The sequence below is a fragment of the Pleuronectes platessa genome, chromosome 3, assembly GCF_947347685.1.
Source record: "Pleuronectes platessa chromosome 3, fPlePla1.1, whole genome shotgun sequence".
NCBI classification, from domain to species: domain Eukaryota; kingdom Metazoa; phylum Chordata; class Actinopteri; order Pleuronectiformes; family Pleuronectidae; genus Pleuronectes; species Pleuronectes platessa.
The window spans coordinates 14,960,489-14,975,688 of record NC_070628.1 but is presented as its reverse complement, the minus strand read 5'-3'; the positions used below and the strand labels follow the sequence as shown (position 1 = coordinate 14,975,688).

The following is a 15,200-nucleotide window of genomic DNA, read 5'->3' as shown; positions in this document are numbered from 1 at the left end:
ATTAAAAGAAGACTGCGAGCATTCAGACGGTCTGATACATCACCACAAGGGAGCATGTGATATCAAAATGTTTTATTCATGTTGTTTTTAGGTGTGCGCCATTAAATATTTTATGAACTGAAACACAAAAGATGCTCACAACAAAACTCACAGCAAACTCACATGCACTCACAGGGGGAACGGGGAGAAAAGAAGAACTCAGGGTACAGTACATCTGCAAGGATGTAAACTGTACAGGCAGGTTTAAAACCTCCAGCACCACACATAAAAACAGCCAAGACACACAAACACAAATGGTGGTTTAATGGAAGAACAAGAAAATACTCAGGAGAGAGACTCAAAAGAGCCACACACATCTTTACAGTACCAACCTTCTCGCAGCTCTGCAGAGGGAGGTAGGACAGAGCACAGCGGGAGGAGATGATGGAGGAAGAGGAGGAGGAGGAGGGTAAAAGGGAAAATATCAGAGAAGAGACAGGGAGAAAAAACAAGTTAGACAAAGGAGCATGGCAAGGTGACAAGAGACAGAGGAGGAAGCAAAGAGTAGAGAGAAGACAGAGAAGAGAAAGAAGGAAAACAAACAGAGGCCTTAAATGTCCGGTGTGTTGGTGAAAGCCTTCCACCGGCAGCTGCCTCCACACACCGCCTGTCACACACTTACTGAGCAGCGCCGCACGATTTGACTCGCCCTACACATCCCTGACTCTGTGCTGTTAGTGGTTCATGTGTGCGTGTGTAAACAAATATATGTTTTTATATATATACATGGTGTATGACATCGATGTGTGTATATTTGTATATGTGTTATTGTTTCGTATCCTCGGGAATGATGTCGGAGTCAGAAAAGCATGCTACACTGTTTGAAGCTTTGGCTGCGTGTGTGTGTGTGTGTGTGTGTGTGTGTGTGTGTGTGTGTGTGTGTGTGTGTGGAGGGGGGAGTTGAAGGGCAGACAACAGAGCAAAAGGCCTGGAGAATTAAAATGTCTCCAAGACTCAAACATTTGGTGGGTATGAGTGTGTGTATGTGTCTGTTTGTGTATTGGTGTGTGAGGGTAAAAGGCGCCCGAGGAAGCGAGATGAGATGCCTGTCAGATTTGGGGAGAAACACAAGTCTTAACCAGACAATGATTTGGTTTTCCTCCGAGGTCTAAAGGCTAAGAAGCGAGAGCAGAGAGATTAACAGCCTGAGTGAAACAGTCAGCTGCAGCCTTAACGTGATGTAAAAGAGCTCTCATTTAAAAAGGCCAATCCTATTTTACGACTCTAAAGCTGAAGAGTTATAAATCACAGAAGGTTTTCGTTGGCATCACAATAATACCACCGACACATATTCCTATAAGAAGATAAAAAACCTATGAAAAGATGCCTGCGAAAATCGACACGCTCTAATTGGACCGTTTTCTATCCCCCTCTTACCTCTGACATAGAGGTTAGCTGGGGTGGAATAGCGTGTCCCGTCGCTGTTGGTGGCAACACACTCATACTTCCCCTGGTCGGACTCCTCGCTCATCTCTATCTGGAGGGCACCTGGATGGATGGAGGGACAGAGGGGAGGAGTAGAGGAGGTAGGGAAGGGAGAGAGAGGCACAGAGACGGAGAGGAAGAAAGAGCAATCACACAAAACTGGACGACATCAGATTACTACGTCAATATAGCAGTATATCAATGGGGGGGAAAAAAGAAAAAAAAACTGCAGTAAAGGGAAAATGAATCTGAGTTTTCAGCAAAAACAAAGCTGAACTCTGTATGAAGAACAAAGAGGGGCTGAAAAAGGGATCCCGGTCTATAGGGAGACATTAAGAAGTTCCTACGAATGTCAGCAAGACGCTGCCAAAACATGGGTCAGCTTCCTGATTTAGAAATGAGAAGACAAAAAAAAAGGGGGAAAAAACGGAAAAAAGGCACTGATACAAAAACTGAATGTAGTCCTCATGCAAAGGCAGAAATAAACAAACCGAGCAGCCAAAACGTGGAGGAATCCAGACACAGAGACAGTATTTGGAATATTCTTTGCTGAAACTCGAGATTGCAAGTTATGTCAGGGAGCAATGCATATTTCAGTTTTCAAGGATAAAGATATTGCCATTGCAATAACCCTTTTTACGGATCCACCAATGGGATCAGGAGTGTGACGTGATTTTAAAACAATGAGGCGGTAAAGACATCAACCGACCTCCATCAAGGCCAACAGGTACAAAAAAAAGGAACGACATACGGAGAGCCTTGGGAAGGGACTGGTGCTTTCTCGCTCCCTGAAAATAGAAAAACTGTCAAAAAAGTCAACCAGAGGTTCTTTCAAGATGGGGTGGGATAAGGCAAAAAAGCGCCCATAAAAACTTTATCGAAAAAGTGGTTGTCTGGGGCTTTTTATCGGTAATGAGAGAGAAAGGAGGAAGCGATGGTAAAAAACCATGAAGAAATGTGTGTGTGTGTGAGGGAGCTGCAGGTTTGTGTGCTTGTGTGTGTGTGTGTAAGCACACTAATGTCTGCAAGTGTGTCTGAGTCTTCGCCATCTGGACTTTTCAGGCTGAGCGAATAACAGCTGGGAGGGAAAACAAAACTGGGACGTTTGACTGGGCAAATTTAGACAAGGTAGAAGGCCGGGCCAAGTTCAGGTCAAGACCCGCAAGAAAAAGAGATAAAAAAGAAAACCAGGTCATAGAAGATGTTTATAAAATAAAACAAAAGCTAACAGAAGTAGGATTGGTAGTTATCTTGAACTAAGCAACAAAAAAATATGAAAATAAAGTCATAAACAAACCATGCTTTAGATTGGTAAAAAGCTCAATGATGTTAAACGGATGAATACAAAAGAGAGATCACAATATGCCATGGAGGAAAGCGATGGATTTCTGTGTTACCGAGTGAGTATTGAGGCTGAGATGGAAAAATGAAAGGATGAAGAGAGGATGAAAGGCGGGAAGAAGGGGAAGTGATTAAAAGTCAAAGTGTAATGAATTGCTTGCTCAATTCCAATTCCCCCCCCTCTTGTACCTATGGCCTGGATCTAAAGAAGCTGGACGGGTGTGATCAATATGGCTGAGTCTTTGCGACTAAAATAAAAACCAATATTGATGAACCCATCCAGAGCTGCTTTTTTTTAAGATCTGTGAGACAAGCAGGAACCAGGGGTTGAAAAGGAATCGGGCCACCCGTGTCATGTCGATCCTCCCAGCGGTCTTACCTCGTATGGGCGTGCCACCTGATTGGGCAATGAATGCACGAGATTAGAGAAGGAGAAGAAGAAGAAAATGTTAGTACCACAGAAAGGAGGGGGGGGGGGGATTACGGGATGTAGATAGGGATTGGGAATTGTGGGGGGGAGGGTAGAATCAAATTAGAGAGAGAGGAGATTCAAAAATATAGATCCTTAAGAGACCAAGAGGAGGAAGAGGCAATACAAAAGAAAGAGGTAGAATAAAGAAAGACAGAATAAGCCAGGGAAGAGAGAGAGAGAGAGAGAGAGAGAGAGAGAGAGAGAGAGAGAGAGAGAGAGAGAGAGAGAGAGAGAGAGAGGGGGGCAAACAGTGAGCTATAAGGAGATGGGTTATTGATTGGACTTCATTGACTTGCAGCAGGGGCAGATGTGGCTGTAGGAGTAGGGTAGAGTGTCTGCTCTGCTCTCAGCTGGCTCTCTAACAGCTGGACTGCGACTCTGGGTGAGTCGACTCTGATCTGCCCTCAGTCTTAACCTGCTCTTGTCCGCCATGTAGATCAAAACAAGGTGTAATCCTACGAGTAGGACGCTGCATCGACTTAAGTCCTGAAACGCGCATCATCAAAGATCCAGAAGAAAAAATCCACCCTTCAACACTTTTAAACTGAATTTGCATTTAATTTTTTTTCCTCAAACTTCTAGACCATTTTATGAGAAAAATAACGTCTAGATTTATGGGAGTAAAGTTGTAATATTAACATAAGTTTTTTTTAATTCTGTTTTCCCTGTCCACTCTTAATGACATTGGAAGTTACATTTCTTGTTTTTCTTTTACTAGCTTATCGTCGTCAAATCTGTCTCTCTCTTGTCTGTCCAGGTCTTTCTACAGAATCTGGTCGGTACCCACCATTCCCAGATTTGATTAGCCGAGTGGTATCAAGTGAGCTGATTTACAACACATGCAATTGGTCTGTGAGTTTATTGGGCCACTGAACCAGTGCGTCAAAACCTGACAATTCTCAGTGATTTATCGGTTATAGATCCAGGTCCAGATAGATTGGTGTCTGGGTCGGGATCTCGACAGCAGCCCACCTATTAGTGACCTCTGTTCTAGATTAACTGGCCAGAGGTAGACAATGTGGCATCAAGTCCAAATCCCTCCAACCGGGCCTCAACCGAGTCTGGCAGCAGAGTGATGTCAACAATCGTAAACATCCACAGTAAATGTCAAGTCGACGCTGCGGTCAAAGGGCGTGTTTGTGGATTCAACATCTTAAACCGACCATCTGCAGACAAACTGGAAGAGGAGCTTTGTCGTAGAGGACGGACACAAGACACTTAAAACACAGAATACGGTACAGCCACAGGAAGGGCTTTGTTTTGTTCTTATAGTTTTACAATTGACTTTGCTTCCAGAGATGAAGGCAAAATACCAGGTATTAGAAAACATAAACCACGCTCCGGTGTCTCAGCTTTACCTACAATTTGTTTTCATTAGTGTTTGATATGCCTGTTTCCCCCCCCCAGTAAATCATTTAGTCAATACCCTATCAGAGGGTAGTTGAAATTGATCACACTTGAAGCCATTGTGATTCCTACAAATCGCAAATAAAAGTGCTTGTTTTTGTCAAACAATCACCCACTCAGTAAAAACCTTACAAAGGTCGGAAAACAGAAAAGTAGCAGTTATTCACATTGAAGGAGCTGGAGCCAGAGAGGTTGTTTTTTTTAGCATGAAAAATTAATTCAATGACTAATTGATGTGCTTAAAAGTAATTCTCTGGAAATTAATCGATTAAGATACATGAGTCTCAGATGAAAACTAAGCCAGAGGTATTTGATTTAAACTCAGAGACGTCCAGATAGAGAGCACGTCCTCAAGCAAAGGTCCCTCACATCGAACATTATGATTCAGAGTCTGTGGGAATTCGCAGATTTGATTGGCTAGGTAACGTCATGTGAGAGGGTCTGGGTCTGGGTAGGACGTCGGCTGGATCCAGATTCAGACCACGGTCCACCTATTAGTGACCTCTGAAAGGTTATGCATGGTAGAAGGAAGAAATCGCTGCCAAAGTGAATGTAGCCCAAAAAATTACTTTCAAGCTAAATTTATTATATATAATTATCTATAATATCAACTTTAAGTGGAAGAGAATTGAAGAGTGGATTTTCTGCATTACTGACCTACCATGTTTCTAACTGTATTTACCTCCAAACCACTACACCTACACTACAGTAACCAAACTCAGTACTTGAACATACTACACCATATGGTGAAACCTGGTAGCTATTGATTTTCCTTATAGAGGCTCCTACCTAACAGCCATCTCCTGCGGACGGCTTATAGACTGGTAACTCTATACAGCCGAGCGGACAGAGTAAGTGGGTGAGTGAATGACCAAGTGAGTGAGTGAGTGAGTGAGGGACAGAATAATTGAATTAGTGCGGGAGTGGAAAAAGTATATAGGCGAGTGTGAGGAGAAAGTTATTGCATTTCATTGGGTGTGGAGAGGCTAAAGGTGCACAGGTGAGGGTGAGGCCAATTACCTCAAGGGTGACAGAGATGTGTTTGTGTGAGTTGTTGTACATGTGTATGCATGTCCATCTGTGTGTGTGTGTGTATGTATATTTGTTGCATCTTCCTTTAACTATAATAACACATGAGTGCCTGCAGAGTTGAGTGTGTATTTCTATATATACCTCTTTATACATATGTGTGTGCCTTATATGATCTTTGCATGTGACTGTTAGTCAAATGCATGCCATGCATTTTAATAACACCTCAACGTGTGTAAAGGTGAGCAGCAGCAGTAGCAGCAGCAGTAACAGTATAGCAGTAACATTAGTGAACAGTATACAGAAGAGTGGGCAGTGAGGGTGTGGGCCTTGGAACAGCAGCACTTACCAAAGGACTCTGTGGTTAAAAAAGATACAGAGAGAAAAGAAACAGCATAGACATGGCATTACAATCGGACGCTTAGTCACACAGAGGAGTTGAGTCAGAAGAAACAGCTTGAAAAAGCACTGGACTCCAGGACTATACGAGTCATGGAAATCCATCATCTACACAGACAAAGTTGTGAAAAGTCAACTAGTTTGAAATTATCACACAGAAGAAGCAAGGCTAAAATATTTGACATTTTAAGATTTAACTTTTTTTCTTTAAATCCTGGTACTTTTTTGGGGGTGTAAAATAAGGGTAAAAAAGGGAGTCTTAGCAAGGTGTTGAGGGTAGAGCCAAAACAGGGACAGAAGCCAAGAGGTTGTTATCTGTAAAGAAGCCAGAGAGTCGGGTCCAATCACAAGAGAAAGAGGGGGAGTTTGGGTCCAGAGGTCGGACGCTGGAAGCAGAGAGTGGACTGAGGAGGGGGGGGGGTGACTTCGCTTTGACAAGTTCACGCACCACTGTGGCTATAGAAAAAAAACTGATCGAAATGGATGGAGTGGCTTGATTGAGTGTTTCTTTTATCCAAAGTTAATCCTTTTTTTGAATTCCACAAATTCTGTCAATGTCTTTTCACAAGAAACGTCTGTGAGTTAATTTCACACCCACCCAAGACACGCTTTCCAGGAAGTCAGGAAAAGAACAAAAGGTTATTTGATTGCTTAGTCACAGCAGTGGGATGTTTAAGGGAGGCCAGTCCCGCAGCACATACCACCATCACCTTGGTTTACCTTCTAAAATCTGTCAGGGGGGGGAAAGTTGCTGAGACGTGACTGGAGACACGGAGTGCACTGATGCGTGTCGTCACACAAATATTTTATAATGTTTTTAGTGAGTGAAAAATGTAACCGCTTGTGATGGTGATATATGCACTGGAAGACCTCAGAGAGTTCTGGGTAAAGATGGGGAGTTCTCTTTTAAAGGCCCCGAAGAGTTCAGAAGGGGTTGGCAACCGTACACAGTCAAATCATAGCACGGCAGCGGCGGCAGCAGCAGCGAAGAGGAGAGGGGGGGGGGGCAGCTGAGAAACACAGCCAGTAACCACGGTGTGGAACAGCAGTAAGTAAAAGGGGTGAACGAGGACACAATAACAGAAAACTTTGTGGGAACAGCGAAATAAAAAATGTATTGGCTTGGAAAAAGGCAGAGGGAGGATAAGAACTAGTGGATATTGTAAGAGGGATAAAGGCAAAGTAGAAGGGGAGGAAAAATACCTTAAGATGGAAATAAAAGCAGGGATTAAAGGGGGGAAAAAACGGGGAAAGAGCAGAGGGATAAAAGGGATGGTTACCTGAGCGGAGCTGTTTGATTCGTCCATTGTTATTGGACGTGTTGACTGGCAGGAAATCCTTGAACCAGGTAATTTCTGGGTCAGGATTACCGCTAGCGGCACAGAGCATGGTGGCCGTCCGAGAACGCTCCACCACTTTCAGCTGGGGACCCATGTCTATGGTGGGGAACCCCGAGGGCAGCTGGTCCTCTGGAAAGATCAGAGACACAAGTTAAAGGTAGTCCAACAACACTCACATCTTCAGTCTGGTGACACAGACTAGTGGTTCCCAACGGTTCTTTGTCTTCACCCACATCAGGTGAGCTATCAGTGCTCTTTATCTCTCTGGGCATCCATGGTCCACTAGATTTATTGGTTTATTTATTGGTCTTCTTTAATTGGTTATAAATGGATTAAATAGACTGTATTTATATTTAGCGCTTTTCCATTCAATCAGTGCTTTACATCACAAGATGCATTCACACGCACATTCATACAGCGCTTCTATACGCAGGAATTATTCTATCACCCTCACTCGACCCTCCTGAGCCACAGTCAAGATTACACTCATAATTATACCTGTAGAAGCCAGATGTGTTGTAAAAGGACAAGTGGTTGTGAATCACTTACTGTGACACTGTGTCACTTCTCAATATGAGCCAATACCACATTCACCTGTATGAGGATTAGTTCAACTATCTTCCACATGGGATGAACCGGGATTATATCTTGATATTAAGATGTCAAGCTTCACCCAGAGAGTTTTGAACAAAGCGCTGTAGGTTAGAAATGTCCTTACAGCTTTCACAATAAAATAAAAACAATTCTTAATTCAACACATCCATTGTTTTTCCTCAATGCTCTGTGATTCTCAATGTCATCAGAGTTACCAGATTTTCTTCTTTTTATTTTATTGAGTAGATGACAATTAGTGAGGCCACTAGTGTGTATTATGTTGTAAAAAGTTTGGTGGAGATTGCTTTATTTTTGCATTTCTTTTTATTTAAAAAAAAAAATCTGAAACTTTCATGTAACATGAATCTGAGCCAACCGGAGCAGATGAGTTCAATATAAGAAATATCATGATGTTCACACTTGAAGAGACACAGTTTAGGCTCTGAGCTGACATCAAACAGATTTTGAACTTGAAGTGAGTCACTAGTCAGGGTGTGAAGAGGTTGTGCAGGAAACTGATCGGTCAATTTCAAGAGTCAGATTCAGATTCAATTTGGAGTCAAAATGTGTTTTGCATGAGCCTTGAGCCTGGAGGCAACACTTAAAAAAAAATCCAATAGCGAGGTCAAATAGAACGAGTAACATTTCATTCCACCTGACAAACTACCTCACTAAAGCTTTGGGCAATCGCTCTTCGAATGAGAATCAATGGAAAGTCAAATACTCTCTATTCTGCTGGGAATCAGCAGCAGTCCAGCAACACTTCTTTTTGTCCAGCTGAGTCTATTGCCGACAAACCTCTGTGGACGTTCACCTCCTGCATAAAATCAAATAGGCCAGTACAATAAAGCACATCCACTGGGACTTGCACCCTTGTGGGATGGCATCTCAAATGTGACGCCATAGACATCTGAGGCAATTACATCAAACATGAGGAGTCATTCCGCTGTGATGGAGGAAATCAAAGGCAGTGGGCCAACTTCATTCAGCTGGAGTGAGAGACTTAAGAGGAGGGAGGGGATAAAGCGAGGAGGAGGTAGGGGATCAGAGCTCCATCAAACTGAAATTATAACTGTATTCACTCGAATCAAAAAGGATCACGGAAAATCTGTTTTTAAAAGCAAATTCTCAACTTTGTTCAAGGCCGCACTTCGAAAACCGTGAGGTAAAATGTCTGATTCATGACTCATCCAGTCAGAGGGAATAAAGATAGACGTGGTGGAAAAAGACAGATGAGCTCGTGTTCCTGCATGTGTTTGCGATGTATTTGATCTAGACGGCAGTCTATTGTAAAAGATGATCCCCCGATTACATCTTTTTTCTTTCGCCCTGATTCCCCTGTGACTTTATCCTCCTCAACCACAGAGGGCATCATTAACGGGAAATCCTAGCGCTGAACCTCACCAGAGGAGATGCTAATTCTGGCACTCGCCCATCGAACCATAGCGTCGGGTCGTGAGACGCTGGCTTCACGAGCACGTGTGTGGCCTTTTAACAGCTCGAGTTTCAATCAATCCCAACGCCCGAAAAAAGAAAATGGAAAACGTGGACATGATAAACCCACAGAGCACAAGATGGGAAGGTGTTGGTGTGTACAAGTGTGTCTGTGTGGGCGAGCGGTGAATGAGGGTAAAAGTGCAAGTGCAAATAGAATAGAGAGAAACAAAGAAAGAGTGACAGAAAGAAAAACAAAGAGAGAGAAAAACTGACAGAGAGAGAGAGAGAGAGAGCGAACGGAGAGCACAAGAGACCCATGCAGCATAACAATCCTGATTCTCTCCGCTTTCATTATGCAAACTCTTTACTTCAAAGCCAGCCCCTCGTAGGCAGGAATAATGCATTCTATTTCATCTACCTGGGGTGGGACAATGAACTGAGCATCGAGGACGCACAGTTAGAGGATAACTCCCAGAGATCATGCATCTCTCTCTGCCCCTCTTCTACAAACCACTTACATGTGCACAAAAAGAGAGCTGCACACATGGATGTGTTTGTGGAAGTGTGTAGGAACCTGGGAGACGAAGAGAGCAGTGCAGACATGCACTGAATTATACTGTATACACACAAGCACACACACACACACACACACACACACACACACACACACACACACACACACACACACACACACACACACACACACTCGATAAAACATGCAGATAGCTAGCCTTCCACAATCCATAATAGTGAAAGGTGTAAGCAATACCAACGTTTTTTGGGGACAGAGCAGCTCCCCCATATGTGTGTGTGTGTGTGTGTGTGTGTGTGTGTGTGTGTGTGTGTGTGTGTGTGTGTGTGTGTGTGTGTGTGTGTGTGTGTGTGTGCTGCTGAACAGTAACAGTTAAGAACCCCCTGAGGTCAGAGCAGATGTGTAACCCTACCCTCCCTTGTTGACGGAGCGTTCCCCACACCCCACTGTTTCATTTGGATGTGCTCCCACTTCAGTGTTTCCACTGAGAGCGATCCAGATAATTTCACAGCTCATAGAAAAGCCTGGTCTCCTAATCATGGGAACTGCTGTGCGAACACTGTCCTCTTTATACGAGACCCAAAATGGAATCAACACACACATCGCTCGCTGGGTTTGTCATCTGTGAATCTGGAGAGACTGCAGGTCAAGTCTGGTCATACAATCATGGGAACTACAGCATGATGCAGCTGCTGTATTAGAATCTGCAGTGTAATGCGTGCACCTGCAAGCAAACCTGTTTCTGTCATTCAGGACTGACCCGGGGGGGGGGGGAATGTGTAATAAAACCACCACTGATATAATATATTGTATTCCAATTCAATAGTTCTGCACTACAGCAAAACTATACACTATATACTCCTTTGTGAGGCCCCAGTTCACTTTGTGTCTACTCACATTTAAAATGTGCATTGGTCATCACAACTGTATTTGTGAGTATATGGGCTAAATCAAATGTCAGTTCCACTTATTTGAGGCTGCCACTGAATCTACAGATGTGTATATCAAAGTTTCCAGTAGCAGAATATGAAACAAGTCATCTATACTGCTTATCCTCTGAGGGTCACAGCGGAGAGCTGGAGCCAATCCCAGCTGACATTGAGGCGACTGTGGGGTACATGCTGGACAGGTAACCAGGGTATCCACCAGGGCAAACACATGGAGACAAACCAGACCTCAGCTGACCTGAGATTTAGCATCGCGCAGCTGTCTCATCAGACGGGGCAAGTAGCTCGCCTCAGTTCCAACTGGTATTTATCCACTTCAGTTCACACGCCCACTCTCTGGTTCAAACTTGGCAGACCGCACGTCTGTTACCAAAATTTCTGCTGCACGCCGTAGAACTCACTTTCAGTTTTATTACCAAATAAAGTGGTTTGAATGATCTGTCTGTACTGTGGACTTGTTCACAATCTGATCCTCTCATTCCTCTTTCTTTCCACATTCACTGCCATTGTCACCGTTTGACCAGATTTTAGCGAGCACTTTGAGGGAAAGCTCCAGGTGTGAAAGAAATGTGTCGAAAAATTATGAATGTAAATGACGTAGAACGTCCCCGTCCCCGTCCCCCCACCCCCACCCGCTCTACGTCGTTCAAACAGACACACACACAACCTTTACCCAATCATGAATTATACAGCATCTGACTGTACACTGGAGCCAAAAGCTCATAATTGCTCTCCAGTTTATTATTGTCTCAGCCATTGCCAATCACGGCCATTTACTGGAAGCCAAGATTTCAATTAGCTCGATTCTAGTTCTCAGTAATTAAGCCGGCTGACCTTAACACCGGATCCCTCCTGTCAGACAGTCAGTCAGTCGGTCACTGGAGCCGTGTCTTTAAAGAGCCGGGGGAGACAAGGAGACATGACTGACAGGACTCTGTGTGTGTGCTGTGGATGTCTGTGTGCGCTCCTGTGAATGTGCACATGTGTGTGTGTGTATACTTGGCAACTGACATTTGGCCTGACAATCTATCAGGGGCTATTAGCTACTCCCAGGTGGCCTCTTATTCATCCACAACACAATGACTCCTCAGAGGAGTAGAAAGAGGCTAATCACTACATAAAGACTGACTTAGATTGAGGATCTGTGTGTGAGTATTCACCTGTGTGTGCTCCTAAGAGTGGTTATGTTTTTGATAAAGGAAAGATCAGAGACAAGTGAATGGGAGCTTCCATCAAGAGAGGCAGAAAGGATCAAAAATAGATGCAGAGACACTTCAGCAGGAGAGCCTACACATCCGTATGCGCAACTGAGGGACCCACACACTGACACACACACACACACACACACACATACATGTACAAAGAACCATGTGACGCAGGGAAAATGCTGGATGGATGGAGCAGAACAGCAAAGAAGATGCAAAGAGTGGTCCGATGTGAATAATTTAGAGGCTGCTGTGAAGTGGACCTAAGAGCGTGTGGAGCGACAGAGACGAGAGCGAGACACAGGAAAGGAGGAAAGTGCATAAAATGATAGAGAGAGAGAGAGAGAGAGAGAGAGAGAGAGAGAGAGAGAGAGAGAGAGAGAGAGAGAGAGAGAACATAAGCGAAATTAAGAGAAAGTAGGAGGGAGACAAAAACACAGACTAGACAGAAAGAGAAAGAGAGAGCAGGGAGGAAGAACTGTAGACTGTGTTATTACTTCCCCTCAGAGAGAAACGAGGAGGGAGAGAGAGCGAGAGAGAGGAAATGGTAGAACAACAGGCCTCATGTCCTTTCCCCATGAGCACATACTGTAAAGACAGGCAATGTGATTATCCACACTCAAACAGCTTCACTCACTAAGACACTCTCAAGCTTCAAACTACCGGTACATAATGTTCTCCTAATGGACTCCACTAACACTGACATCACTATCTGCATTAATGGACTTTTGCTAACACTAATAGAACCATCGACTGCGGTGGACCTGAGCTTCCACTTGCATATTTATATATATTTATCTACATGGGGATAAAAGATCTTCTGTGCCGCCGAGAGGAGCTTTGAGCTAAACTTTAAACTTTATCAATGGGAATTTATGAGGAGCTGAGGATAGCTGAACCTTTTATTTAAAAGTATTTCTTACAGATGCAAATACCCCAAAATCCAGCATTTGGAAAAGAACAAACCGTTACTTAAAGTCATTATAAGACCTTATAGTGTAGTTGTGAGCACATTTGATGTATTTAAAAATGATTACTCCTCATATGCAGTGTCCATTTGTAGAGGATAAAAAGTGAATGAATGATTGATAACACAAATCACAAAAGTGATTACACAAACAACTATTATCGCACTAACGCCACTTTAAGGTTTATTCCTGACCACAAAAATAGAAGAAATAACTACTTCTTATTTCATATTTATATAAAATATGGCAGCAAATATGAGCCCTGTCAGATATGAACTATACAAATACAATTTGATTGATTGATATATCATGATTAAAGCTGTGTCAATAAGTCATCATGTATTTAAACTAGTTAAAGGTACTTTTGAGCTGCAGTTACAGTCAATAAAAACACTGCATCTTCCAAACACGTTAATCTGTAATAAAATAAATGTATGAACTGTATGTGTACATTGTGAATGCCGAATAAAAGAAGCTACAATAAAGAGTTGAAATGCAATCAGCTTAAAAATTTGTTTTTACATACAGTTATTAAAAAACTGCTCTTGACAGCTAGATGCAAAAACCTATAATCTGTGTGTGTGTGTGTTCACACTGACCTCGTAGCACACTCAGTTTGGTGGAAGCAATGAGTTCTCCTGCGGAGTTGGAGGCGTGACATTCGTAAATAGCCTCATCTCTGGGGGTCCTCAGTGGCTGGATCCTCAGGACAGAGCCGGAGCCATCGTCAAACTCTATTACCTGTTAGTGGGGGGAAACAATATATATATCTGAGTGGCTAGAATATATTATCTTATTATGTAGCATTTTCATATCATTGAGGTTGAGTTTTCCATTCTCACCAAAAGTAGGTGGACACCAAAACTGAACATGAACGGAGAGTTAATATTGGAGGTTCCCAGGAGGCCAGAAACACAACTTTAAATAAATGCTATAGATGCTCATAAGTAACTGTTTCTTAAAGAAGCCATAATCCATTATACCAAACATGAGCTATCGCAAGTTTTATGGAGCTTCCTCTATATTCAACCCGTTTTAAAATATTGCAATGTGGAACAGATAATATTAGCAGCAGGAGAGTTAAAAGGTTTGGCTGCAGCACTGGGCCCTTACTGCTTTTTGCTGTTTACTATTTGGTGTTCATTTTACCTTCAGTGCCTTTTCCTAGCTTTGATGTATGGATGGAGGCAGGTTTACTGAGGGGACAGAGCCGGTTTCATAATAAAAATAGTAACTTTCAATGGTTCAAAATGACTGCCTTGTGCATCAGAAACGGTCTTGCATGAGATTAATTCATGCTTGTAGTAGATCTGGATTTTGGATTCAGAAAAGGTTTCTGTTGACTGAAATCCAATAAAAATAAATCCCAAAGTTACTCCTGACCGACGGGACAGCAGAGGGGAGTGTACAGCAGCAGGTAGCTGGAGCTTATATACGATAGATTAAAAAATAAAATATCTCCCCGAGTGATTTAATCACAAACAGGAAGACACCGAGATGAACTTAAACCTGGGAGGAACCTCGACTTATTAAAGTGGAAAAGCACCCTGAGCTGAGGGTGACACTGACTGGGTGGAGGGGAGAGGCTGGTTCAACATCTCCATCTGAGTGGTGAGGTGAGAGAATATAGCAAAGGTTAGAGCCTTCAGGAAACTAATAAGGCTGATCATATAAGAATCTCCTACACTGTAGCCCAGGGCATCATCTGACATATGAAAGAGACGAGAGTAGATAGCGTTTCAAGCGGCTGTGTTTTCAAATGAAGAAAAAACAGGTGGCCGGTGCTCGTGTAATCCCAGAATAAAAGGGCCTGGTCTATTGTACCCAACACAAAACACAGTCCTCATTATTGACTTAAATGTCATCTTTCATCGCAGTAATGAGCGGCAGCTACACAGCAGACACTCTGATTTGTCATCAGAGACAGAGCAGTGGGGTAACTAAGAGCATTAGTGACGACTCTGTTTCATTTAAGTCGCTTTAGGGATGTTTCATTTGAAGTTTTGTGCAGGTCACACTGTGCAACATGGATCTAGAAAAGCTGGGCACAACATCAGGTTTGATG

The 15,200-nt window shown here is 43.1% G+C and overlaps 1 protein-coding gene across 1 annotated transcript in view; it reads right to left on the bottom strand.

Moving 5' to 3' along the window:
* Positions 1 to 15,200, bottom strand: part of ptprdb (protein tyrosine phosphatase receptor type Db) — an 88,610-nt gene that overhangs the window by 35,524 nt on the left and 37,886 nt on the right. Inside the window, exons 4-9 of the mRNA XM_053419413.1 lie at positions 13,735 to 13,876; positions 7,393 to 7,581; positions 6,063 to 6,071; positions 3,185 to 3,202; positions 1,417 to 1,527; positions 372 to 383 (exon numbers count right to left, since the gene is read on the bottom strand). Of these exons, the coding sequence (XP_053275388.1) occupies positions 372 to 383; positions 1,417 to 1,527; positions 3,185 to 3,202; positions 6,063 to 6,071; positions 7,393 to 7,581; positions 13,735 to 13,876 (481 nt within the window). The remainder of the gene's footprint in view (positions 1 to 371; positions 384 to 1,416; positions 1,528 to 3,184; positions 3,203 to 6,062; positions 6,072 to 7,392; positions 7,582 to 13,734; positions 13,877 to 15,200) is intronic.